Here is a 25,843-nt window from a genome sequence, read left to right on the forward strand (position 1 = left end):
ATTTTCTGAGTTTTTTCATTAGGAGTGAATATTCGCAACATTCAAGGCATTTTGGCAAAACAAACAAAGGGCCTTGAGTAATGTTGAAGAACAGAAAGACCTTGGGGTTCAGGCACACAATTGTTTGAAGTTTGCATCGCCAACAGATAGGGTGGTTAAGCAGGCGTTTAGGATGCTTGCCTTCATTGCTCAGATCTTTGAGTATAGGAGTTGGGACATGATGTTGAGGTTGTACAGAACATTGGTGAGGTCCCTTCTGGAATAGTTCTGGATCTCCTGTTACAGAAAATATATTATTAAGCTGGAGAGGGTTCAGCAGAGATTTACCAGGATGTTGTTGGAAATGAAGGTTTTCAGTTATAAAGAGAGGCTAGGTAGGCTGGCTTTTTTTTAACTGGAGCTTAGAAATTAAGAGGTGACCTTACAGAGGTTTATAAAACAACGAGGTGTATAGATAAAGTGAATGGCAAGTGTCTTTCCCCCCAGGGTGATGGATTTCAAGACAAGGGGCATATTTTTAAGTGGAGAGGAGAAAGATTTACAAAAGGCATGAACGGCAAGTTTCGTTTACACAGAGAGTGTTCATGTGTGGAATGGACTTCCAGAGGAAGTGGTAGATGCAGGTACAGTTATGAAACTTTAAAGACATTTGGGTAAGCACATGCATAGGAAATGTTTGGAGGGATATGGGCCAAGTGCAGGTGGGTCGCAGTTTGAGATTATCGTCAATTTGGACTGATTAGATTGAAGGGTCTGCTTCCATGCTGTATGATTCTATGACTCTATTCAGCATATTTAGTTGAAAAGACTAAGAGTCAAGTTTATTAGTTTGCTGATGATGCAAAATTAGACAGTCAGGCAAACTGTGCGGAGGACGCAAAGAGAAATTAGTTCAGTGAGTGGGTAAAAAGGTGACTAATGAAAGATAATGTGGGTAATTGCAAAGTTATTCACTTTGGGCATAAGAAAGACAGAATTACTTTTAAAAGCTTTGAAACATATAAACGTTGGTGTTTAGAGGAGATGAATCGCACAAAGAACATGAGGCACATCAGCCTTTGTTCCCTTCCAAAGAGATTGGAATAAAGAATAAAAGTAGTCTTGCCATAGTTCTGTGATGCGGAGGTGCTGGTGTTGGACTGGGGTGGATTAAGTTCAGAAGCCACGTAACCATGTTATCGTCCAATAGGTTTACTAGAAATCACAAACTTTTGGAGCATAGCTCCTTCATCAGGTGAAGGGAGAGAGAACAGCACAAAGACACATAACTTATAGGCAGCGAGATCACACCATTGGTGTATGGGGAGTGCTGAATAATAAGTTTCTGTAGGTGCCAAAGAGTGTTAGACAGTATAAGTGTCAACAGCTGAACAACAAGCAATGGGATGACCTATAATTTAATTAAATGAGAGAGAAAGATAATTATTTAAAATTAAAAGTAAGGTTGTGCTGGAGACAAATTAAATGACTGGAATAACATGATAGATATAACAGTTGCATGCCAAGGATCTAACCAAAGAAATAAATAATCCAAAACTATACAAACCAATTAAGTTGGAGAGATCATAACAATCTTTCAAGGTGATGGTGTCAAAACAGGGCAGTAAGGGAGATTTTACAGATAAAGAATAGTGTCGTGGGGTCCAATGCAGCGCGACATGAACCCAAGATCTGTAAAATCCTCCTTACTGTCCTGTTTTGATACCTTCACCTTGACAAATTGTTATGACCTTTCTACCTTAGTTAGTTTGTACGGTTTTGGATTACATATTACTTTGGTTAGACCTTTGGCATGTGACGCTTATATCTATCATGTTATTCTAGTCATTAAGTTTATCTTCAGGACCACCATATTTTTAATTTTTTGTAAATATCTCTCTGCCTCTTTAAATCAGGTTATAGGTAATCCCTTTGCTTGTTATTCAGCTGTTGACACTTTACCCACACCATCTAACACTCTTGGTCACTCTCTTGCAGAGACATATTATTCAACACTTCACTCACCATTTGTATGGTCTTTTGATCACTCAGCCTATAAACTCTGTGTTTGTGTGCTCTTCGCTCTCACTTCACCTGATGAATGGGCTGCACTCTGAAAGTTTGTGATTTCATAAAACCCTGTTGGACTGTAACCTGGTGTCATGTGACTTCTGACAATGCTACACAGCTTTGGTGAGATCACACTTGGGGAGGACTGACAGCAGTTTTGGTCTTCACATTTAAAGGATGAAATACTTGTATTGGAGGTGGTGCTGCAAAGGTTCACTAGACTGGCCCTGGGTGTGACAGGCAGAGAAGTTAAGTCTATATTCACTACAATTTAGAAGACCATGAGGTGATTTCATTGAAACACACTTGTGCCAAAGAAACTCAACAGTGGCCAATGAGATGGTGTTTTCTCCACTGAAGAATCTGGAACACAGAGACAAAGTATTAGGATAACACAGTCTCAGGAAAAGTGGATGTTGATTTAGGCTCGAGACGAAGAGAAATTTCCTCACTCACTCATTGTTATAAGTCTTAGTATTTCCGTTGACTGAAATTTTGGAATATTCCATCCAGATTAGGAAAGCAAACCAAGTAGATGGTGCAACTTCTTTGCAAATCAAATTCCATTACCCAGCTTTAAACTAACAGATGTGCCTTGAAGATTATCAAAGATTTGCATCTTGGTTCCATTCAATGACTTTCAATGCATCAGGATGTATTTCCTGCATGATTTTTAATTCTCATCAAATTTCCTCCTTAATGCATATTTCTCGAGCCACAGATGACACAGAGATGTGAAGTTTTATTCATATCACTAGTCATATGACATCACTTCAAAAGCCGAGAAACAGATTACCTCGGTCTGTGGTTCAATTTGTTCACATTTCTGATATTTTTCAAAACTTACAATAATAAAGAAATAAATAATAAGAATAATACTGACTGCTTTTCAAGATGGAATCTAAAGTTAACATTTTAAACAAGTGTTCCAAATTGAAATAAGTCTACAAGACAATATTATTATGGAGAAAGAACACAACAAGAGACAAGAGAGCAGGAAGGAAGAATTTGCTTAGATATGGCTTTTTTTAATGATCTTTCTTGCCTTTTTTGAAAAATAACTGATGCTGGGCAGAATATCAGGGGGACTTCCACTGAACAGTGCCATAAATACTTTTAAAAACATTCAAGGAAGCAAACAAACCATTGATTTAGCATACATTATGAGATGGCAGATCCAACATTTCAGCAGTCTTTCTGTGTTACAATGAATACAACACTGAAGTACTAATTCACCCCACTGGGTCTGCTCCGCTAGTCAAAGAGATCATGACTGACCTGATAACCCTCAACTCCATTTTCCTACCTTTTCCCTGTAACCCTTAATTCATTTACTGTTTAAAACTTTGCCAAGAAAGTGCTCAAATCTCTGGAGTGGAATTTGAACTCATAATCAACTCATTCAGAGGTGGAGGTGCTGCCATTAAGGATGCACTAAGACAAATGCATTTCAGCAGGAAATCTGTATTCCTGCTTTGTAATCATAACATTTATTTTGAACTACATCAGATAAAAGAATGCAGCAAATATTCTCACAATTCATTAAATCATGTTATAATTTCAATTATTTTACTTACTTTCTCTCTTGTAAGTGTCATTGGGCTGGATCTCACACTTTTTTGGCCAAGTCTAAGTTACGTTGAGCTTTTTGGGAAGATTTCTGCTGCAAGGCCTAGCGTGTTTTCTTATCATATCTTACCAAACCTGCAACAATAACGATCTAGCCAACGTGTATGGTGACCCTTCAGTCTGATCTGATCTGGCCCCACCTTGCCACGCACTGTTTGCAGAACAACTCACCTCTCAGCAAAAATCTGCCAAAAGACCAGCATCTCCTTTTTGCGCCACCTTTAGAAGGTTACTATGCCCTGGGATGAGCACTCCAAAACTGCCCTGCTCATTGTTAGATAGAATCTGACCTTGACCATAAGATGTAGGAGCAGAAGTGGACCATTCACTCAACTGAATCTGCTTCGAGATCATGGCTGATCTAATAACCATCAACTTCACTTTCCTGCCTTTTCCCTGTAACCTTTAATTCCTTTACTGTTTAAAACTCTGCTTAGCTCTGCCTCAATTGTACTTAATGACCCACCCTGTACAGCCCTCTGCAGTAAAGAATTCCACAGATACACAGATCTTGGTAATCCAAGATGGTGGCAGAGTTAGGCAGCATCTAGGCTCCTGCGCCATTCACTATTCTTATTTTTCTTTTCTTTCTCTTCTTTTCTCTTTTTTCTTCTTTTCACATTTTCTGGCAGAAGGTGGTAGGAAGACGGCTTTGTTGGGATTCAGACTGTGATGGCAGGTAGTAAGCCCGTAGCGGATTCTGACAAACAACAAAGAGGTGTCTGCTGAGCCCAGATTGGGACCCTGGTGTACAGCGGCAAGCAGGTAGCTGACAGAGAGGCAGGCAAAGGAACCTAGTATCAGTTGCAATGTTGGCAAGGTTGAGCAGGGCTATTTTGGGTAGCTGTTGTCCTGGTGATGGTGGTTCCATGTGAGCCTTTGCAGTCACGTCTGGTAGTGGTCTGCTTTGATGGCACTGCCCAGGGTTCCATCGGACAGGTCAACATTGACCTCAGTGACATGGTGTTTCAGCCCAGCATCCAGCTGCCTGGGATTGCTTTGGGCGGCTTCAGGATTCTGCAGAATCTTGTGGCTTCTGGCCTGGTATTCCAGCAGTCTGGTGTGGTTGTCTTGCAGATGTACTGTCTTTTACCAAAAGCAGGAGCCACAAATTGAAAATATGATGGGTTTTGTCTTTATTTTTAAAAACATTCTTATGCATGCTTTCTGTTATTAATGAAGGCGCCATGTTATGGTGACTTAAACACTCGTCACTGTATTATATTTTTGTAAAAAAATGCAAGTGACAATAAATGACAATTCTATCCGAGGGAAGAAATTCCTCCTCACCTCTGACTAAAATATGCAGGTTTTGCCCTTTAGACCTAAACGCTGCCACAAGGAGAAATATTCTTTCTGCAAATAACTTGTCATGTCTTTTGGAATCGACGTTTAGACAATAAGACCATGAGAAAATGGTTCAAAATTAGAACATTCGGCCCATCGGGATTCTCTCTGCCATGGCTGATATGTTTCTCAATCCCATTCTCCTGCCTTCTCCCTGTAACCCTTGTTCCCCTTGCTAATCAAGAACCTATTTACCTCTGTCTTAAATATATTCAATGACTTGGCATCCCACAGCCTTCTGTGGCAATGAGTTCCACAGTTTCACCATCCTCTGGTTGAAGAAATTCCTTCTCATCTTAGTTTTAAATGTTGATACCTTCATCCTGTGTCTCCGACAGGAACCTGAACATCCTGGTGGAAAGGGCAGTGTCAAAAAGTCCACTTCCTGAAGAACTGGCAAAGGTGGCCACAACGTGAGGCTCATACAGTCTTGTATGAAACTATCAACCAGTCAGTGTGGTCTCCACGGTCCTGACACATGATCAGCCATAATGCTATTGAATGGCAGTGCAGCTGTGAGGGGTCTACTCCTGTTCCTATTTCTTATGGTCCATTCCTTTTCCTCTGGACCATGGTTAAGTTCCGTACTCAGTGAGAGGAAGCCAACTCTTCTTTTGCACTCACCTTCAGTAAGGCTCATGCTCTGCCATTCTCACTATTACCTGAAACATGTTCCCTCCCTGCCTCTTAAACCTCCAGCCTCCCACACCACTCATTCCACATGGCTTCAGCCCTTCCTACTCACTTCTTTGAAACACCTCACCACACATTGCACACATGCACCAGAACCAACTACCATATCATCTGATATAATGGGAACTGGAGATTCCAAGATAATAAAATGTGAGGCTGGATGAACACAGCAGGCCAAGCAGCATCTCAGGAGCACAAAAGCTGACGTTTCGGGCCTAGACCCTTCATCAGAGAGGGGGATGGGGGGAGGGAACTGGAATAAAGAGGGAGAGAGGGGGAGGCGGACCGAAGATGGAGAGTAAAGAAGATAGGTGGAGAGGGTGTAGGTGGGGAGGTAGGGAGGGGATAGGTCAGTCCAGGGAAGACGGACAGGTCAAGGAGGTGGGATGAGGTTAGTAGGTAGCTGGGGGTGCGGCTTGGGGTGGGAGGAAGGGATGGGTGAGAGGAAGAACCGGTTAGGGAGGCAGAGACAGGTTGGACTGGTTTTGGGATGCAGTGGGTGGGGGGGAAGAGCTGGGCTGGTTGTGTGGTGCAGTGGGGGGAGGGGATGAACTGGGCTGGTTTAGGGATGCAGTGGGGGAAGGGGAGATGGGAACCCTGCAGCCTAATGGTATCAATGTGGACTTCACCAGTTTCAAAATCTCCCCTTCCCCCACTGCATCCCTAAACCAGCCCAGTTCATCCCCTCCCCCCACTGCACCACACAACCAGCCCAGCTCTTCCCCCCCACCCACTGCATCCCAAAACCAGTCCAACCTGTCTCTGCCTCCCTAACCGGTTCTTCCTCTCACCCATCCCTTCCTCCCACCCCAAGCCGCACCCCCAGCTACCTACTAACCTCATCCCACCTCCTTGACCTGTCCGTCTTCCCTGGACTGACCTATCCCCTCCCTACCTCCCCACCTACACCCTCTCCACCTATCTTCTTTACTCTCCATCTTCGGTCCGCCTCCCCCTCTCTCCCTATTTATTCCAGTTCCCTCCCCCCATCCCCTTCTCTGATGAAGGGTCTAGGCCCGAAACGTCAGCTTTTGTGCTCCTGAGATGCTGCTTGGCCTGCTGTGTTCATCCAGCCTCACATTTTATTACCATATCATCTGTTTGCATCTCATTCCATTTATCACTTTATTTCACGATAAGTGAAGACAGGCCATACAAGGTAGAGTAAAACCTTCTGGATGGGGAGTTGCTAGATATTAGGCCCCACCATGTCCCTACCCAATGTGAGCCTCCTAATGCTCACCTTTCCCATCCAGTGCCTCCAAAAATCTGAGCAATCTATTCTTATTCATTATGAATATTCCTTTATATTTTAGTCAACAGATTAGCTTGTCTGGAAATTTTCTGAAGTATTCTTTACTAATAAAAAAGTGTTCCTGTTGAAATCCACAGTTACACATATGTGGTTTTTGAAATTTTTTACAGATAGAATTTCTAAGTGAATTTCTGAATGTGATATTATTAAACTCATCTGTAAAACTGCCTTCAAAAAAAATAGAAAGGTTAAGTGGAGATCTCCAAAATTATACTGAGTTCTTGCAAAATCTTGTGATGCTTGATCAAACAGAGGGATCATTATTAACTCCCTGCTTGGGGGAGAATATTCAGTAGACTGAGCCTGACAATATGGTGACAGGAGCAACTTGATTTACCTTGCCAGTAACAAGCACTTTGTCTTTCAAAACTGAAACGATTATATTTCTTCAGAAGCACTTTTTCCAAAATGCAATTGACCTCTTACAGTTCTGTAAAATACATATTTACGGAACATACTTGCAGTATTTGTCAAGCTTTTGTATTTATACCTCTAATCTTTATTTACAAAATCATTTTTGTGACTTAGTTTTGTTTCTGACTGGCAAAGTTTCCATTGTGTCTGCTTTTGATTTCTATTTTATCATTTTTTAGCTTTCCAATTAATCATCTCGCCAACCACATTCCACAGCCATCAACTAATTATGTTTCTCTTTTTGAATCATCAATCTCATTTAGTAGCAAGCAGACCAAAAACCAGGTGCTGAATCGAATTCTATAAAATTGCCCACTAAATTCTTCAATTAACAAAATGTACCCACATTAATTTCTTGCATTACTAAATCTTTAATCAGGATACGCTGGTCAACAGATAAAGCTGCCTTGTTATTTCCCTGTCTAAATGAACAATTGCTCAGCCTTGTACTCCAGACAAAATGAAAGTGCAACTGTAACATAACATTTCTCTGGTGTTGAGCCACCAGACACTGTACACTAGCAACGACTTTCTTAAATTACTTCCAAAGTTGTGACGCACAGGAAAAATGAGTGGGAGCTTTTAAATAAAATGCAAGATTGTGAAAGCCCCAGCACTTGGAAACCATTGGGACTCTCATTTTCTTGACACCAGACTTCCAGTTTGGGATTGAATCTGGATCTTGAATAAGAATGCAGGTCGAGGAAGAAGCAGTAAGATGCTACAGATGTGAAATGGAAAAGTGCAGTAGGTCAGACAGCATCAGAGGAGCAGCAAAGTCAATGTTTCGGGCAGGAACACTTCATCAGGACTGGGGAGCCCAGAAATAAATAAAGGGATGGGGGTTGGGGGGGTAGGAGAGACGGTGATAAGCGGATGCAGGTAGGGAGTTATTGTGATTGGTCCGTGGGAAGGGCAGAGTGGATTCGTGAGTAGGAAGATGGGCAGTTTAGAACAGATCAGGAGGAGGAGGGCTGAACATGGAATAGGAGGAGGGGTGGAGGGATTTTCAAGTTGGTGAAGTGAATGTTAAGGCCATGGGCCACTAGCTTCCAAGGTGAAATATCAGGCATTGTTTGTCCAGTTTATGTTTGGCCTCACTCTAACAGTGGAGAAGGCCAAGGTTGGACATGTCGTCAGGGAAGTGGGAGGGGTAATTAAAAAAGCTGGCAACTGGAAATTTGTGATCAGAGATGATGTGAACTGCAGATGCTGGAGAATCCAAGATAACAAAGTGTGAAGCTGGGTGAACACAGCAGGCCAAGCAGCATCTCAGGTGCTCCTGAGATACAGCTTGGCCTGCTGTGTTCATCCAACTTCACACTTTGTTAACTGGAAACTTGGATTGGTTGTTGTGTGAAGAGTGCAAATGTTCCGCAAACCAGTTTCTGAATCTGCATTTGGCCACCCCAATACAGAGGAAACCACATCTAGCCTTATCTACTGCATCCATTGCTCCTCAAGTAGTCTTCTCATATCAGGGAGACCAAATGCAGACTCGGGGACCAGTGTGCAGAGCATCTGCGCTCTGTATGGAACAATCAACCTGACCTCCTGGTTGCCATCCATTTTAATTTAGTCCCACTCCTCTATCTTTGGCTTCCTCCACTGTCAGAGTGAGGCCATACATAAACTGGAGGAGCAACACCAGATATTTCACCTTGGAAGCTTGCAGCCGGTTGGTTTAACAATGACTTCACCAGTTTCAAAATCCTGCCACCTCAGTGTTATCCTATGCCCAGTCTTGCCCCCCCCCCCCGAGCTGACTTAACCTGTCCATCTTCCTACTCACCTCGCCACTCCACTCTTCTCATGGACCAATCACAATAACCCCCTACCTGCATCCACTTATTAGCAAGTTTGCAGATGACATGAAGATTGGTGGAGTAGCAGATAGTGAAGGGGACTGTCAGAGATTACAGCGGAATATAGACAGATTGGAGACTTGGCTGGTTAAATGGCAGATGGAGTTCAATCTGGGCAAATGCAAGGTGATGCATTTTGGAAGATCTAATTCAAGAGCAAATTATACAGTAAATGGAAAAGTCCTGGGGAAAATTGATGTTCAGAGAGATCTGGGTGTTCAGGTCCATTGTTCACTGAAGGTGGCAACGCAGGTCAATAGAGTGGTCAAGGCGGCGTACGGCATGCTTTCCTTCATTGGACAGTGTATTGAGTACAAGAGTTGGCAGGTCACATTACAGTTGTATAAGACTTTGGTTTGGCCACATTTAGAATGCTACAGAGAGTTCTGGTCGCCACAGTACCAAAAGGATGTGGATGCTTTGGAGATGGTGCAGAGGAGGTTCACCAGGATGTTGCCTGGTATGGAGAGCGCTAGCTATGAAGAATGGTTGAGTAGATTAGGATTATTTTCATTAGAAAGGCGGAGATTGAGGGGGGACCTGATTGAGGTCTACAAAATCATGAGCGGTATAGTCAAGGTGGATAGCAAGAAGCTTTTTCCCCCCAGAGTGGGGGACTCAATCACTAGGGGTCATGAGTTCAAAGTGAGAGGAGGAAAGTTTATGGAAGATATGCGTGGAAAGTTCTTTACTCGGAGGGTGGTGGGTGCCTGGAACGCGTTGCCAGCGGAGGTGGTAGACACAGACACGTTAGCGTCTTCTAAGATGTATCTGGACAGGTACATGGATGGGCAGGGAGCAAACGGATACAGAACTTTAGAAAATAAATGACAGGTTTAGACAGAGGATCTCGTTTGCCCATGCCTGCAGGGCCGAAGGGCCTGTTCCTGTGCTTTAATTTTCTTTGTTCTTATCACCATTTCTCCCAAGCTTCCCCCATCCCCATTTATTACTGGGCTCCCCTCCCCCTCCCAGTCCTGATGGAAGGTTTTGGCTCGAAATGCTGACTATCCTGCTCCTCTGATGATATCTGATCTGCTGTGCTTTTCCAGCTTCATACTCATAGGGACTGGCTTCAAGCATGTGCAGTCCTTCTTTTCTCCAGGAAGCAGTATGATGTTGGGAATTGATAGGATGCCACAAGCTAGAGTCCAGAAATGGGAAAGAGAACATAATTGGAGGTTGGTGAATGAGGAAGAGGCTACAAATCAGAGGGTTGGGGAGCAGGAAGGCTAATGAAGCAGAACTGTCACCGCACAGATTAGTGTGATCTATAAGTAACAGGTTGCATTTTTCTTTCATATTTAATTTAAAAGTTATTTCATTTACCAATGTAGAAAATTTAATGATGTTTCAATGCTTATTTTTTTCTCTGACAAGAAAGACCCTAGAGAGGCGAACCAGAGTTATAACAGGAACCAATATTTCATGTAAAATTGAGATTTTCAGGAACACAAACACAATTTTTACTGAGTACCTATTGTATCTTGACCTGATGTAGCAACGTTTACAATGTTTAAGTAATAAATATGTGCATCTATAGCTGCTTTCATGACATCAAACCTCTTCACCGATAACTGAATATTATGAAGCGTAGTCACTGTTGTGGCGAATCAGCAACCAATTAGCACACAGTAGCAAAGATAACAAAGCGTGGAGTTGGATGAACACAGCAGGCCAAGCAGCATCTTAGATGCTCCTAAGATGCTGCTTAGCCTGCTGTGTTCATCCAGCTCCATACTTTGTTATCTCCGATTCTCCAGCATCTGCAGTTCCCATTATCTCAGCACACAGTAGCATATGTGATAATTACTTACTAGTTTTAGGAATAAATCAAAGGATAAATTTTGGCTGAAGTGATTGGGTTAACTTCTCTTTTAATGTGATCTTGTAATGTATGCAATGAGTGTATTGGTACCTTTTGCATCTATTTGACACAGAAAATAGGGAAATAAAGGCATAGTGCTAGGGATATTGGAAGTAAGAATGGAAAGTGCTGGAGAAACTCAGCAGGTCTGATTAAATCTGTGGGGAGTAGAAACACAGTTAATGTTTCAAGTCCATTAAGGCTTTTCTTTGGAACACAGGGAATACAGGATCTTTGTTTAATGGCTCATCCAAAAGATGGCAACTCCGATAATGTTAAAATCTCTTCGTTATAGAACTGGAGCGTGAACTTAGACTACAGCACTCAAATCCTAAAATTTCATTTAAGCCTGTGATATCCTGCTTCAGAGGCAAGAGTGCTATCAAATGAACCATGGCTGACACAACACTGCGGCTTCTATGCACATCAGACAATGTTAAAACAACAGTGAAAGGACTTGGAATCACTATTCTTAAGAAACTCAAAACAAATATTTATTTCATAACTTGAAAAATGACGAATGGATCTTGGTTTTCTTGAATAATTTTGTCTTCAAAATACTGCAATCAATTTGGTCAAAGTATTCAGAGTTTCTTAGCTTAAAATGTGTTTTTGTGACTTGGTCAGAAGTGATTAACTCGAGTGGTATAGGGTGTACCACACCTCTCAGGGTACAGTTACAGCCTTGTAGTTTCTGACCTTCAGGGAGTCTAGGAGTGATGGTCATAGTAACTGTAACATACTCTCTGAACAAGAGACTTCAAAGAGTTTCAAAGCTGGAGCGAAAACTAAAATGAATGACAATTTAGCATTCTCTAAGCACCTGTTTGTTCTATTGAGTTATAAAGATACCTCATACAAATCTGTTTTGTTTTTATGTTGCTGTCTTTGATTTAAGATTATAAGTAATGTAAGCTGTTCAAAGAAAAATACCAAGAACCTCCTAAATCCTTTCAAGTGTTTGTACTCCTTCTGTTTAGACCTTTTATATTTAACTCTTTGATTATTACAGGTCTTAAATAACTGCTTATCCATAACACATTTCAGAACTGATGTAAATTGTAAAAATCTAAACATCATGTTGCAAATTTAAAGGAATGTAGACATTTCCTTATTTAAATTAATGATTAACCATACTACTCACCACATTTTTAATTAAATGTATATTATTGAACATTCTATGCTTTGAGGTATGGAGAGACTAAGGAGTCAGTTTGTATGACTACTGATCTTTAACTCTAGTATTATAGAAACAATGAAATAAATATGAAATTATGCATAAATGAGTACATGAAAAGTAAAACTAGCAGAAAGTAGTCTATAGGCACATAATGTACAAAGCAATGGTGGAGGTACTGTGAATTATAGATAACACATTAAACTGAGGCTATTAAAGTGACACTATTCGTATTTGTCTTAGGTCCAGAGACCATAAGATATAGGAGCAAAATTAGGTCATTCAGCCCATCAAATCTCTTTTGCAATTCAATCATGGCTGGTATGTTTCTCAAACTCATTCTCCTGCCTTCCGCCATGACCTCAGCTATCTCCTTCAGAATCCTGGGGTGTATTCCATCCAGTACAGGTGATTTATCCACCTTCAGACCTTTCATCTTCACCAGACATTCTCCTCCGTGATAGCTAAGACATTCACCTCTGCCTACTGACTCTCTTGAAGTTCTGGTATGCTACTGGTGTCTTACACTGTGGAGATTGATGTAAAGTATCTATTCAGTTCCTTGATTATTTCTTTGTTTTTCATTGCTAATTCTCCAGCCTCATTTTCCAGTTGTCCAAAGTCCATTTTTGCCCTCTCACTTCTTTCATATCCAGAAAAATTCTTGCAACTTCATTTTATATTTCTAGCTGGCCTACCTTTACATTTCATTTTCTCCCCCTTTACTGATTATTCTTAACTGTCCTCTGCTGGTTTTTAAAGGCTTTCCAATCATCTGGCTTCCCACTTACCTTCATCACATTATTCTTTTGCTTTTATTTTATCCCTGACTTCCCTTTTCAACCATGGTTGCATTGTCCTCCCCTTTGTATATTGCTTCTTCCTTGGGATGAATTTCTGCTGTGCCTCCGAATTACCCAGAAACTCCTGCCATTGCTACGCCATCATTTTTCCTTCCAATCAAATCTGGCAGCTTCTCCCACATGTCTTTGTAGTTACCTTTACACACTTTTAGTATCAGTACATCGGAGTCCAGCTTCTCCCTCCCAAACTACAGGGTGAAATCTATCATATTGAGGTCATTGCTCCTCAGGGGTTCTTTCACCTTAATCTCCCAATTCAAGTCCATCTCATTACACATTAGCCAATCCAGAACTGTCTGTTCCCTGGTGGCTCCATCACAAGCTGCTCCAAAAACCAACCTTGTAGACATTCCACAAATTCCTGCTCGTGGGAGTCACTACTAACTTGATTAACTGCACATTGAAGACATGATTATTTAATAGTGCATTCCTTACATTTTCTACCACTTGATTTATTTTCTGATTTACATTCTGGCCACGCTGGGAGGCCTGTATATAACTACAACCAGGGCCTTTGTTCATTGAATCCCTACCGTGTGGAAACAGGTCCTTGGGCCCAATAAGTCCACACCGAGCACAGCTTCCCACCAAGTCCCATCCCACTATAACCCACCTAATCTACACATCCCTGAACACTATGGGCAATTAGCAGGTCAATCCACCTAATCTGCACATCTTTGGACTGTGGGAGGAAACGGAGTACCTGGAGGAAACCTACGTAAACACATGGAGAATGTGCAGACAGTCGGCCAAGGCTGGAATTGAACCCGGGTCCCTGATGCTGTGAGGCAGCAGTGCTAACCAGAGCCACCGTGCCGTCCTTTGTTCTTTTGCTCAACTCTACCAACACAGATTCTACGCCTTGCAACCCTATAATGCTTTGTGCAATCAATGTAACTTTATTTCTTACTAACAAGGCTCCCTCTGCCCATCTACTTGTCCCTTCACTGCACTCATGTGCTTGGGTATTTAGGTCCCAACCCTGATCCTCTTGCAGCTACATCTCTGATGCCCACATTACCATACCTGCCAATTTAAATCCACACGATAAGCTCATTTACCTTGTTTCATAAACTGTTCACATTTAAATACAACACCCTCAGTACTCACAAAATGACTGTTCCCTTCTCATTTTGTCCCATAATCTACTGCGACTTAAGTTAGATTCTTGACTCCTTCCATATTCTCTGTCCTATTATTTGTTCTGGAAACTTTATAACCTCTCCCAAGACCTCCTTGTCTTTAACTAGATTAAAGTCCTTGTGATCATCGAGTTAGCATTTCCACCAGGATGCCAGTCCCAGATTGGTATCATTGGGCCTCATCCCAATGGTACTGTTCCCTCCTCTCCAAATATTGATGCCAGTGCCCCACGAGACGGAACTTCTCTTTCCCACACCACTCCTTTAGGGGCATGTTTATTTCCATAATCTTCTTATCTCTTTGCTAATTTGCTGTGGCTGAAGTAATAATCTAACAATTACAAACTGTGAGGTCCTGTTTTTATATTTTGTTCCTAATCCCTGATATTCTGCAAATAAAATCTCTTGCCTATGTTGTTGGTGCCAACATGGTCCACAATAACTGGATCCTCTCCCTCCTCCTGAGATATCTTTTCAAGTCAACTCAAGATGTCTTTCATCTTGGCACCAGGAGATAGCACATCATGTGAGACTCGATGCTGCTCAAAAAAGAATGCTAACAAGAGTTGAGGTTCCTCCCATGCCAGGGTCTATACCTGCCTCACTTGTTGTCACACCCTCCTGTCCCCAACCAGTGGCCAAATCTGGGGTACGACTGTCTGGAACACAGCACCAAAGTAACTTTCCCCCTCCAGAATGTGTTGCAGTGTCCAAAGCTTGGATTCCATCATCAAATCTGAGCTGAGGTTGTTGTGCTGCTGACACTTACTGTTCTGGATGTTAAGCAGCTGTGCAAAGAAAAGTTGAGCTTTCTTCTTAGCTTTGTGAAAGTGTCAAATAAAACATTAAAGCAGTTTCATCGGTCTTTTTCTCTGTGACAAACGGTTGCCTCATTTTCCTACAAATCACTGCACTTCAGATAAACAATTGTCTGTGATGCACTTTAAAACGTCTGAGGTATGAGAAAACATTTTGTGAATGCAAATCTTTATTTCTCTATTCAGTTACCACATTTTAGCTTTTTCATTAAAACTCATTAAAATACAATATTATTTCCCCAATTTAGCAATTAATCTGCCTTTAAGAACACAATCTAAATGTCAAATCATTTGGCATGAATTCACCGTAACTCATATTAAGAGGTATTATCCCAAATTCGTGATTCCTAAGCTTCCCAATTCTAAGTATTCATATAGTCTTGGAAGCCTAAATTTGCATGCTTCAATGCTAACTGTGGGGAGAATGGGACATGGCACAGAAAAGCATCAAGTTCACTTGGATGAAACAAATTGTAGATCATTTGCCAATCAAACCTCCTCTTGCAATATTTCTTTCAGTATACCTGTATTCAGGGATATAGACCAAGGGTAGGTTGGTGTCATGTTCTGCACAACATCAGGCCTAACAGCCCATTCCTGTACTGCACAGTTCTATGTAACGTGCAGTGTCTGGTCACGGATTACAATGGCTACATCCATTGTATATCACAGCTCCCCTTGTGCTGCTTGGCAATGCACCTTCACTTTCTAAGCAATGGCAATATCAACATACTGCAGGTTCAACTGTTCTCTTTACACATAATCATCGAATGACTGTGACTCATAAGCAATTTCAACACTTGAAATATTAGCTTATTTATTCGCTCTCACTATCTTCACAAAAGCTAAGCTAAAAGTTGATCTGAAAACAAAACAACAATTTAAACTAATGGAACAAAACTGGAATGCTATCTGCCCCGTCAAGTGATGCAGAACATGAAGGCTAGGTCTTCTAGTTGAAGGGAAGCCAAGATGATATGATTAAAGAAGTGGGAGAGAAGTAAAAACGCATATTCCCACAGGGAAAGATCAGTGAGTAATAAAGAATTTTCATAATGGCTTAATATTTTTCTATTAAAAATAATCCAAATCTACTTTTCTAGCGACAACAATGCACAGAGTGGTCTCATCTTTTAAAACAATATCCACAGAGTGAAATAAGACCTAAGACATTATTCGACCTTTACAATGGACCATGTCCATGTATGATCCCATGGGACTGAACAGTTATCATGCCACATCAATATTAATGACAGGGAAATCATATCCCTTCCACCATGGGGAACATCTTGCCAACTCATGAGAAAACAATTAGAAATGCATTAATTATTCATTTTAGCTGCCAGGTGGCTTTTTGTGCCATCAAATTAAAACAATAACTAGAACACATGTTGGAGAATAAGGGTTTGATGCAACCTGGGAATATTAGGTAACAGCCTTCATTGAATAACCAGGTAACTTGGACTTATTCCAACTACTCCTGCATGGCAATCTGCTGTGCAGATTATTGGTTTACTATATACAGAAAATTCCTGGGCAGTCTGGAAAAATTCCAATTTTGTGGATTAGTAAGATCCTCATCAGCTGATGAGATTTCATACTGTTATTTTAAGATTCACTGGATAATCTCAAAATTGGGACAATTGATTATCCTGAAAGGTTGACTGCATCTCATCTCTGGGTTAATACTTTCACAACAACAGCATTCTTTCTGCTTCACTAAATAAAATCTTGGATGTGTTCATAGCAATAAAGTAACATAGACTTCAAGTCACAGAGATACACAGCATGGGAACAGGCCCTTCAGTCCAACTCATCCATGCCGATCAGATATCCTAAATAAATCTAGTCCCATTTGCCAGCATTTGGCCCACATCCCTCTAAACCCTCCCTAATCATATACTCACCCAGATGCCTTTTAAATGTTGTAATTGTATCAGTCTTCACCACTTCCTCTGGCAGCTCGTTCCACACAGGCACCATCCTCTGCGTGAAAAAGTTGCCACTAGGATCCCTTTTAAATCTTTCCCCTCTACCCTTAAACCTATGCCCCCTGGTTTTGGACTCCCCCACACTGGGGAAAAGTTCTTGTCTATTTACCCTATCCATGCGCCTCATGATTTCATAAACCTCTATAAGATCACACCTCAGTCTCTGACACTATGGGGAAAACAGCCCCAGTCTATTCAACCTCTCCCTCTCGTTCAACCCCTCCAACCTCTAGCAACATCCTTGTAATTTTTTTCTGAACCGTATGAAGTTTCACAACATCCTTCCTTTAGCAGGGAGACCAAAATTATACACAGCATTCCAACAGTGGCATAACCAATGTCCTGTACAGCCGCAACATGACCTCTCAATTCCTATACTCAATGAGGTGACCAATAGAAGCATGAAAATAGCTAATACATTGAGAGAAGTTTTCAACTAGCATTAACAAGTAAAACACCAAGTAGCATGTATAGTGACCAGTCCAATAATGTGCATACGTAAAATACATAGCTTACTTTGTTTCTCAGCAGAGAGGTCACATGGAAAAACGAAGGATATGTGAGGGCATTGAAATGGCTTGGAGGGTTCATGGGGTTATAGCAGTGTCTTAATGAAATGAGGGGCAAGCAGGATTCATGGACAGAGGCAGTTTAGGAAAAGGTGAGGTGCAATGAGACCTAGGTGTCATGGTGGAACAGTCTTTGAAGGTTGGAATGCAGGAGCAGCAAGCAGTGAGGAAAGCTAATGGCATGCTGGCCTTCTATACTCAAATCCTGTCACTACAGAGTAGGGATGTCTTGCTGCAATTATACAGGGCCTTGGTGAGGCCACACCTCGAGTACTGTGTGCAATTTTGGTCACCTAGTCCAAGGAAGGACATTCTTGCTATTGACCGATTCCAACGAAGGTGTGCCAGACTAATTCCTGGGATGGCAGGACTGGCATGTGAACAACTGGATCTACAGGGCTTGTATTCAATGAAATTTAGAAGAATGAGGGGAGATCTCATAGAAACATAAAAAAACCTGATGGGACTGGCCAGGCCGGATGCAAGAAGAATATTCCCCATATTGGAGAAGTCCAGAACTAGGGGTCACAGTCAAAGAATAAGGGGTAAACTATTCAGGACTGAGATCAGAAAGAATTTCTTCACTCAGAGAGTTGTGAACCCGTGGAATTCTCTACCACAGAAAGCTGTTGGGGCCAGTTTGTCAAATATATTCAAGAGAGAGCTTGACAGGGGCCCTTGCAGCTAAAGAGATCAAGGGGTATGCAGAGAAAGCTGGAGTGGGACATTGAAATTGCACGGCCAACCATGATAATATTGAATGGCGGTGTAGGCTCGAAGGGCTAAATGGGCCATGCCTGTACCTATTTTTTATGTTTTTATGATCTGAGGGAACATAGGTTAGACATGGGTATGAGATATGAGGTCTGGAGAGGTCATTAATTCTTTTGAGTTGGGATCTCATATTGGAGAAATGAGGCAGATCTTCCAGCAGGCCCACCTGTATTCCTGCCCTGGTACCTGGCTTGCAAACTGCATTATGAACCTGTGTCGGTGTGAAAGGCATAAGTGGCATACAAAATCACCCAGAGACAGGTTTGCAGTTAGCAAGTGATCCAAATGCACAGGTTGGATATCCCTAATGCTATAGTCTGACTTAAATCTTTATATTTATGTGGGTATGATGCAGAACTTCTCAGGAGAAACTGACCTCTGGATTTATCTTGCAACCTATTCTTAATTGGGACAATTGTAGAAACAACACATTGCATTCATATATCACCTTTAATGAGTTAAATCATCATGAAGTGTTCCACAGAAGGAGTATGCTAAAAATTTGAAATTGAGCTATATCAACGTATGTGTGTATATCAGGGCAGACAACGAAAGTCTTGCTCGAAGAAATTAGTCTTAAAGACAGTCTTGAATGAGGAGAGTGGACAGTTTAAGAGGGGAGTTCTAGAGTTCAAAACACTGGTATAGTCATTAACATGGTATGACTGAATAATGTGACTATGATAGATCTTGCTTCTTTGGGCAGCAGGATTTTAAAAATGGGGTGAAAAAACAGATTTGTGGTCCATCAGGTACACAGCTCCTTAAAAGAGCCGCATGCAGAGAGGGTAGTGAAGAAGGCATTTGGTACGTTTGCCTTCATTGGTCGGAACATTGAGTAAAAGAGTTGAGATGTCCGTTTGTGGCTTTACTGGGCATTGATGAGACCACTTTTGGGATAGTGCATGCAACTTTGGCCACCTTTCCACAGGAAGGATTGGTCAAACTTGAAGGGGTGCAGAAAAGATTTGCAAGGATGTTGCTGGGACTGGAGGGCTTGAGTTATATGAGAAGCCGAATAGGCTGTGGCTTTTTTCTTCAGAGCGTGAAGGCCGAGGGGTGACACCACAGAGGTTTATAAAATCTAGAAGGGCATGGATGGGATGAGTAGTCATGGTCTTTTTTCCAAGGTGGGGGAGTCCAAAAATAGAGGACATAGGTTTAAAGTGAAAGAGGAAGGATTTAAATAGGACCTGAGGGGTAACTTTTTCATGTAGACGGTGGTGCATGTATGGAATGAACTGCCAAAGAAAGTGGTAGAGGCAGGTACAATGACAAAATTTAAAAGGCACCCGGATGGGTATATTAATAGGGAGGGTTTAGGGAGATAAGGGCCAAATACTGGCAGATGGGGCTAGGTCAGATTGGGGTATCTGGTTGGCTCAGACGAGTTGGTCTGAAAGGTCTGTTTCGGTGCTGAATGACTCTATGACCCAGCAGACAGGCCAGGCATTATTTGTAGTTAAAACAGTCCAGAGAACAATTGATGAACAAACTGTCTGAGTTGTCTTACCTCTTTAATGGCTGACATCTTAACATTCTCATAGTAATGAAGGGGTGCATTTGGAGCATTCATATCATAGCCAAACCCAGCCACTGCCACTTCATCACAATTGTGCAATGCCATTGTTATTGCCACTGTACCCAGTGTTGGGATATTCTGTGAAAAAAGTAAAAAGAGCAGAGTTAAATACATAAAGCAACAGAACAAAACCTTGGCAGATTCAAAAACAAAAGTTGCTATAAAAGCTCAGCAGGTCTGGCATCATCTGAGAAGAAAAATCTGAATTAATCTTTCAGGTCCAGTATCTTTTCCTCAAAACAGATTGGCAGATTCATTGTGAAAACAGAAGACTTTGTTAGTCTTGAGACTAACTATTATAAATATTTTGAACTGAAAGGTTTGATTGGGATAAGAACAGAAATGTGGTTTCGAATGTTTTTCTTCTTCTCAAAAAAAATACAGAACTGTAGAGAAGTACATTTAGCAACACACCCATGAATTGACAAACTTTTCTCAGGAAGGTTGACCCAATATTATAGTATTGAATAGTAAGAAAGAGTTTGTGACAATAACTCTCAACCAACTGAAAATCAAAGCTCAAATATACTGCACCAGTTGCTGCATGGCTCACCTATTCTTGCCTCCATGCCACAAGGTTTGTGTGTTCAAGCCTAACTCACAGAGCTGAGTAAATAATCTAGGCCTAAGACAGAGTGCAGCAGTAGGGAATGTGCAGCATTACTGGAGATGTTATTGTCCAGATGCAACAATGAACACAGTATTTCCTTCTCGGAGTTATAAAAGTCCCATTTTTTTTTATCTAAAAAAGAGCAGGAGTGCTCTCCTAACATCCTCCTAATCGTTACACCTCAGCCAACTTCACTAAAACAGATTGTCTGGATATTTATCTCACTGCTGTTGTCGGATTTTGATGTTTGCAAACTGGCTGTTATGCTTCCCTCTATTTCAACAGCAGCTACACCTCAGGGAATAAATATACTTAATTAGCTATGATGAGTTTTTGAAATATCTTGAGTTAGTTAGCTGCCCCATGTAAATGCAACATATAGGTTTTTTTTCTTACAGTCTGTTCAGGAATCTTGTAACACATCTCTGCAGCAGGTGGGACAAGAACTCGGGGCCTTCTGGACACTACCATTTCAGTACTGGACCCCTAAATGAAAATTATATTTTCAAGCACCAACTACATATGACTTGAAACTGTTTTACTTAGTTAGAAGAGTACTTTGGGAAACAATACTAAATTTAGTAATTCCACATACCAAGCAGGTGATCATGCTTAAGAAATGTATTGAAATATTAAGTGTGAGGGTACTCTTTCCAAAGCATTGTTGGGTTAAAAAAATAGGAACTTCAGCATGAACTATGCCATTTGCAAATTAGAGAGTATGGAAATCTAGGGATAAATGCACAAGAGCTTTTGAAAGTGCAAAGCGAGTTCAGAAAATAGTTACATAAGGCAGTCAGGGTTGTACGAATTATAAACAAATAAGTAAGGTACAAAATAAAGAAAGTTATGGTGAAATGTTAGAAGGCAATGGCCTGTCCTCAATTGGAATACTGTGCACAATTTTGGACTGTGTACTTGAGTTAGGATGTGAAAGTATGAGAAAAAGGTGTAGAAAAGATTTGAGAATGGTTCCTGTAGTGATTGTAACAAGGTCAGACAACTGGACATCATAGAATATGACTTCCATGATTTAGACTGTTAATCAGAGAGCCCTGGCTGACATATAAAACGGGTGAGTGTCAGAGATACTGACCCTTTGATGCCTGACTCTGTATACGGCAGTACTATTGTAAAGGACTGTTCATGCGCAAATAAAAGGTGACTTGGTGAAGAGATACCAGCTTCAATGGACTTATTTCAGTTCCATGGAACTGGCACTTCAATGACGAGAATAGCATGTAAATATTGAGCTGTTCTTTCCTTAGATGGGGTTAAATAGAGGAGTTTAAAGTCATGAAGCACTTGGGCACAGAATTTAGGGAAGTATTCCTATTGGTAGATTGGTCTACAGCCAGAGACAACAATTTAAGATGCTTGGCTAGAGAAGCAATGGTGAAATTGGGAAAACGTTTTTTAATGAAATGTATAGTTAGAATGTGGAATGCACTGTCTGAGTACAGAGTAGGGGCAGATTCAATAGAGTAGAGGCTTTCAAAAGGAAATTGGAAAATAATCTGAATAGGTGGAAAAAGGCAAGCGAGTGGGATTTGCTGGGTTACTTTTACAGAGAGCTGTCACAGGCACAATCAGGTTGAACAGTCTGATTAAATTATAATGTTAAGGCAGCAATGTTTGATCTTAAAACTAGACAGCTAACAATGAAAATCATAGCAGCAAGATACCTCAATTTGAGAACAAAGTTCACTCACCCCCTGTATAAACGTAATTAATAATACTGTATTTCATATAGTTTATGAATGAAAATCACATTTCTTTATCTAAACTCTGATAGTCGTGAGTGTTTTACTCTAGAGCAATATTATTTCTTCACTGACAAATTGATTGAGGAAGCCTAGACAGCATCTTAATGAAGAAGGTACTGCTGGAGCAGGAGGCAGCATAAGTGAGGCACTGCAGCTTAAGTTTCAGAGCTTCCTTTTCAGGGATTCAGGAAGACTGTGGAATTGCATTCTGGGCCTCAGAGAAGGCATTGGGATCATCATACATATGATTATGGGGATCGCAATTGGAGCCTCAAAGTTTAGGTCAGATGATTCCAATTGGGGATTTGGAGAGGGGACGGAAGGGTGCAGTGCCTAATCTGTTTACGTTCAAGGTCAATTAACAATTATAGTTGAAGAAAGAAAGAATTTTGATTCTTAAATTGCAAGGATGGGTATTTACTTCTATTTTCTTTTCGATTATTCTGTGCATTGAGAGTGGTTCTGTGCATGAGTTGAGGGACATCAGCACCAGGAGGGCAATGCCCAATGTTTGCTTCAGGTATGGGAAAAGATGCCTCATCTTTGCTCAGTGAGGCCAGCACTGCATTTGCAGTTGTTCCTTTCTTGCCATTTTGGAACTTTAGGAAGCCAATTTTTAGTGCCTAAAAATTAGCGACCCGAGACCCAACTCAAGCCCATTTGTTTAAATGTAACTTCCACTCTCGCTTAAAGTTCATTATATTAAATTCTTCATTTTAACATAAAGTCTTAAGTTTCTCATGGCAAAACTAACAAAATAAATCAACAGTGAAACATGGTTTTATCTTCGGGTTGTGAGGAGAAGAGGAAGAGAATCGACTCAATCTCCCTGGAAAGCAGCAAGCTCATTACTTGAACATAAATATATGTTTAGTATTCTATTCAATCCTGAAACTCAGTGTCAGATAGAATACCTGAACCTCTTGTAGCTGCATGAATGATAAGGCAGAGTTTCATATCTTTTAATAATCTCATTCTATTAATGTCTTATCATTTTGTTCCACGCAGTAATGCATTAATGCATACTGATGTGTCTGACAATGCACTGATAACATGCTTCAGCTCATGTCATCCAATTCTCCAGGACTCAAAGGATTTCTTGGACTGCAAAGCCTCAAAATATAATCAAAAGTAGGGTAGCAACAAGATTAGAATTAATTGGCTTAACTAATTTATTTATCTTTTAAAATTTAAAACCTAGATCATTCCCAGGCAAAACACGATTGGCAACTAACCTTCAAGTATAACATGTCATGTGTACTTCAGGACTGCGACAGCGTTACGAACTTGATGAATTGGAATGTGCCACTGAACAGAATGGCCTAAAGCTCCATTCTAACTTCTGGAGTTGCTCCTCTCCTGCAGTTTAGAAAGCAGGTACTCACCATCTCCACTTTAATATTAATGTTGATCCTAAGGCCAGTCTGCCTACATCATCAGGACTCAAGAGGAAAAAAGATCTGTTCATTTTTTTTCACAGAGTAAACAAGACATGAAGCCAACCTCTATAAAACTGCTACAGAAGATTAGGAAACAGATGTACCATATTATGCTAACCTCTGGGACATAGTTGGTGGCTTCAGGATTTGTTTCCACCAAAAGTAAGGGCTGTCTGTTCTTATTATTTTGGGGAAACCACTTTTTTTTCAAATGAGATTCATGATACTCAATCCATTATGTCCTATGGTGACCTTTCTCATGCAATCTTCTGCTCTTCATCTCAAATTATGCAATTGGCTTCTTTGGTGCCTGTCTCATGCATCATGTAGGAGAGGTGAAGTGCTTGCTGCTGCAGAGGCTTCGCAACGGTCTTGCCTCTATCATCATATATAAACCCCGCTAAGCACCACTTCAGATACTGCAAACCAGGAACCATCCTTCACATTGTGACCTTGCAGAGTTATCCTCAAGGAAACAGCACAGAAAGGCAAGTTAGATCCTCAGGAACTGAATATACTGGTGGATGGGGTGGTAGAGGGGAAGGCAGAGCTATATTTGATTGACTGGCAAAGAAGGCCACACCACCAAATCCAACAGGCCTGTACTGAGATTATGGCCTGGTCAGTGCACTCTCTGGGTGGAACACCACACATAGTAGTGTAGGAAGAAGGTTAATTATCTTCACTGCTCTGCAAGGGGAAGTGCCAACATTTTCGTTTTGCAATCTCATGTTTACAGGGCTACTGCTAAACTAACTGCACTGCACACACACAACACCAAGATTAGAACATAGAACATTACAGCGCAGTACAGGGCAGTACAGGCCCTTCAGCCCTCGATGTTGCGCCGACCTGTGAAACCAAACTGAAACCCATCTAGCCTACACTATTCCATTATCATCCATATGTTTATCCAATGACCATTTAAATGCCCTTAAAGTTGGCGAGTCTACTACTGTTGCAGGCAGGGCATTCCACGCCCTTACTACTCTCTGAGTAAAGAACCTACCTCTGGCATCTGTCCTATATCTATCACCCCTCAATTTAAAGCTATGTCCTCTCGTGCTAGCCATCTCCATCCGAGGAAAAAGTCTCTCACTGTCCACCCTATCTAATCCTCCGATCATCTTGTATGTCTCTGTTAAGTCACCTCTCAACCTTCTTCTTTTTAACGAAAACAGCCTCAAGTCCCTCAGCCTTTCCTCATAAGACATTCCCTCCACACCAGGCAACATCCTGGTAAATCGTCTCTGCACCCTTTCCAAGGATGCTTCCGCATCCTTCCTGCAATGCAGCAACCAGAACTGTGCATGATGTTCCAAGTGCAGCCGCACCACAGTTTTGTACAGCTGCAACATGACCTCATGACTCCGAAACTCAATCCCTCTACCAATAACACTTAATACACCGTAGGCCTTCTTAACAACCCTATCAACCTGGGTGGCAACTTACAGGGATCTATGCATATGGACACTGAGATCTCTTTGCTCATCCACACTACCAAGAATGTTACCATTAGCCCAGTACTCTGTATTCCTGTTACTCCTTCCGAAATGAATCACCTCACACTTTTCCGCATTAAACTCCATTTGCCATCTCTCAGCCCATCTCTGCAGCATATCTATGTCCCTCTGTAACCTGCAACATCCTTCTGCACTATCCACAGCTCCACCGACTTTAGTGTCATCTGCAAATTTACTACCCATCCTTCTACGGTCTCATCATTTATAAAAATGACAAACAGCAGTGACCCCAAAACAGATCCTTGCAGTACACCACTAGTAAGAAAACTCCAGGATGAACATTTCCCATCAACCACCACCCTCTGTCTTCTTACAGCTAGTCAATTTCTGATCCAAACCACTAAATCACCCTTAATCCCATACCTCCGTATTTTCTGCAATAGCCTACTGTGGGGAACCTTATCAAACGC

The 25,843-nt window shown here is 41.3% G+C and overlaps 1 protein-coding gene across 5 annotated transcripts in view; it reads right to left on the reverse strand.

Annotated features, from left to right (window-relative positions):
* The window catches only part of LOC125456234 (CMP-N-acetylneuraminate-beta-1,4-galactoside alpha-2,3-sialyltransferase-like), a 543,155-nt gene that overhangs the window by 26,436 nt on the left and 490,876 nt on the right, over positions 1-25,843 (reverse strand). For all 5 annotated transcript variants that reach the window (XM_059647998.1, XM_059647996.1, XM_059647999.1 and 2 more), the window contains one exon: positions 20,027-20,173. In XM_059647998.1, coding sequence (XP_059503981.1) covers positions 20,027-20,173 — 147 coding nt within the window. The remainder of the gene's footprint in view (positions 1-20,026; positions 20,174-25,843) is intronic.

This window comes from Stegostoma tigrinum, chromosome 8, assembly GCF_030684315.1.
Source record: "Stegostoma tigrinum isolate sSteTig4 chromosome 8, sSteTig4.hap1, whole genome shotgun sequence".
Lineage (NCBI taxonomy): Eukaryota > Metazoa > Chordata > Chondrichthyes > Orectolobiformes > Stegostomatidae > Stegostoma > Stegostoma tigrinum.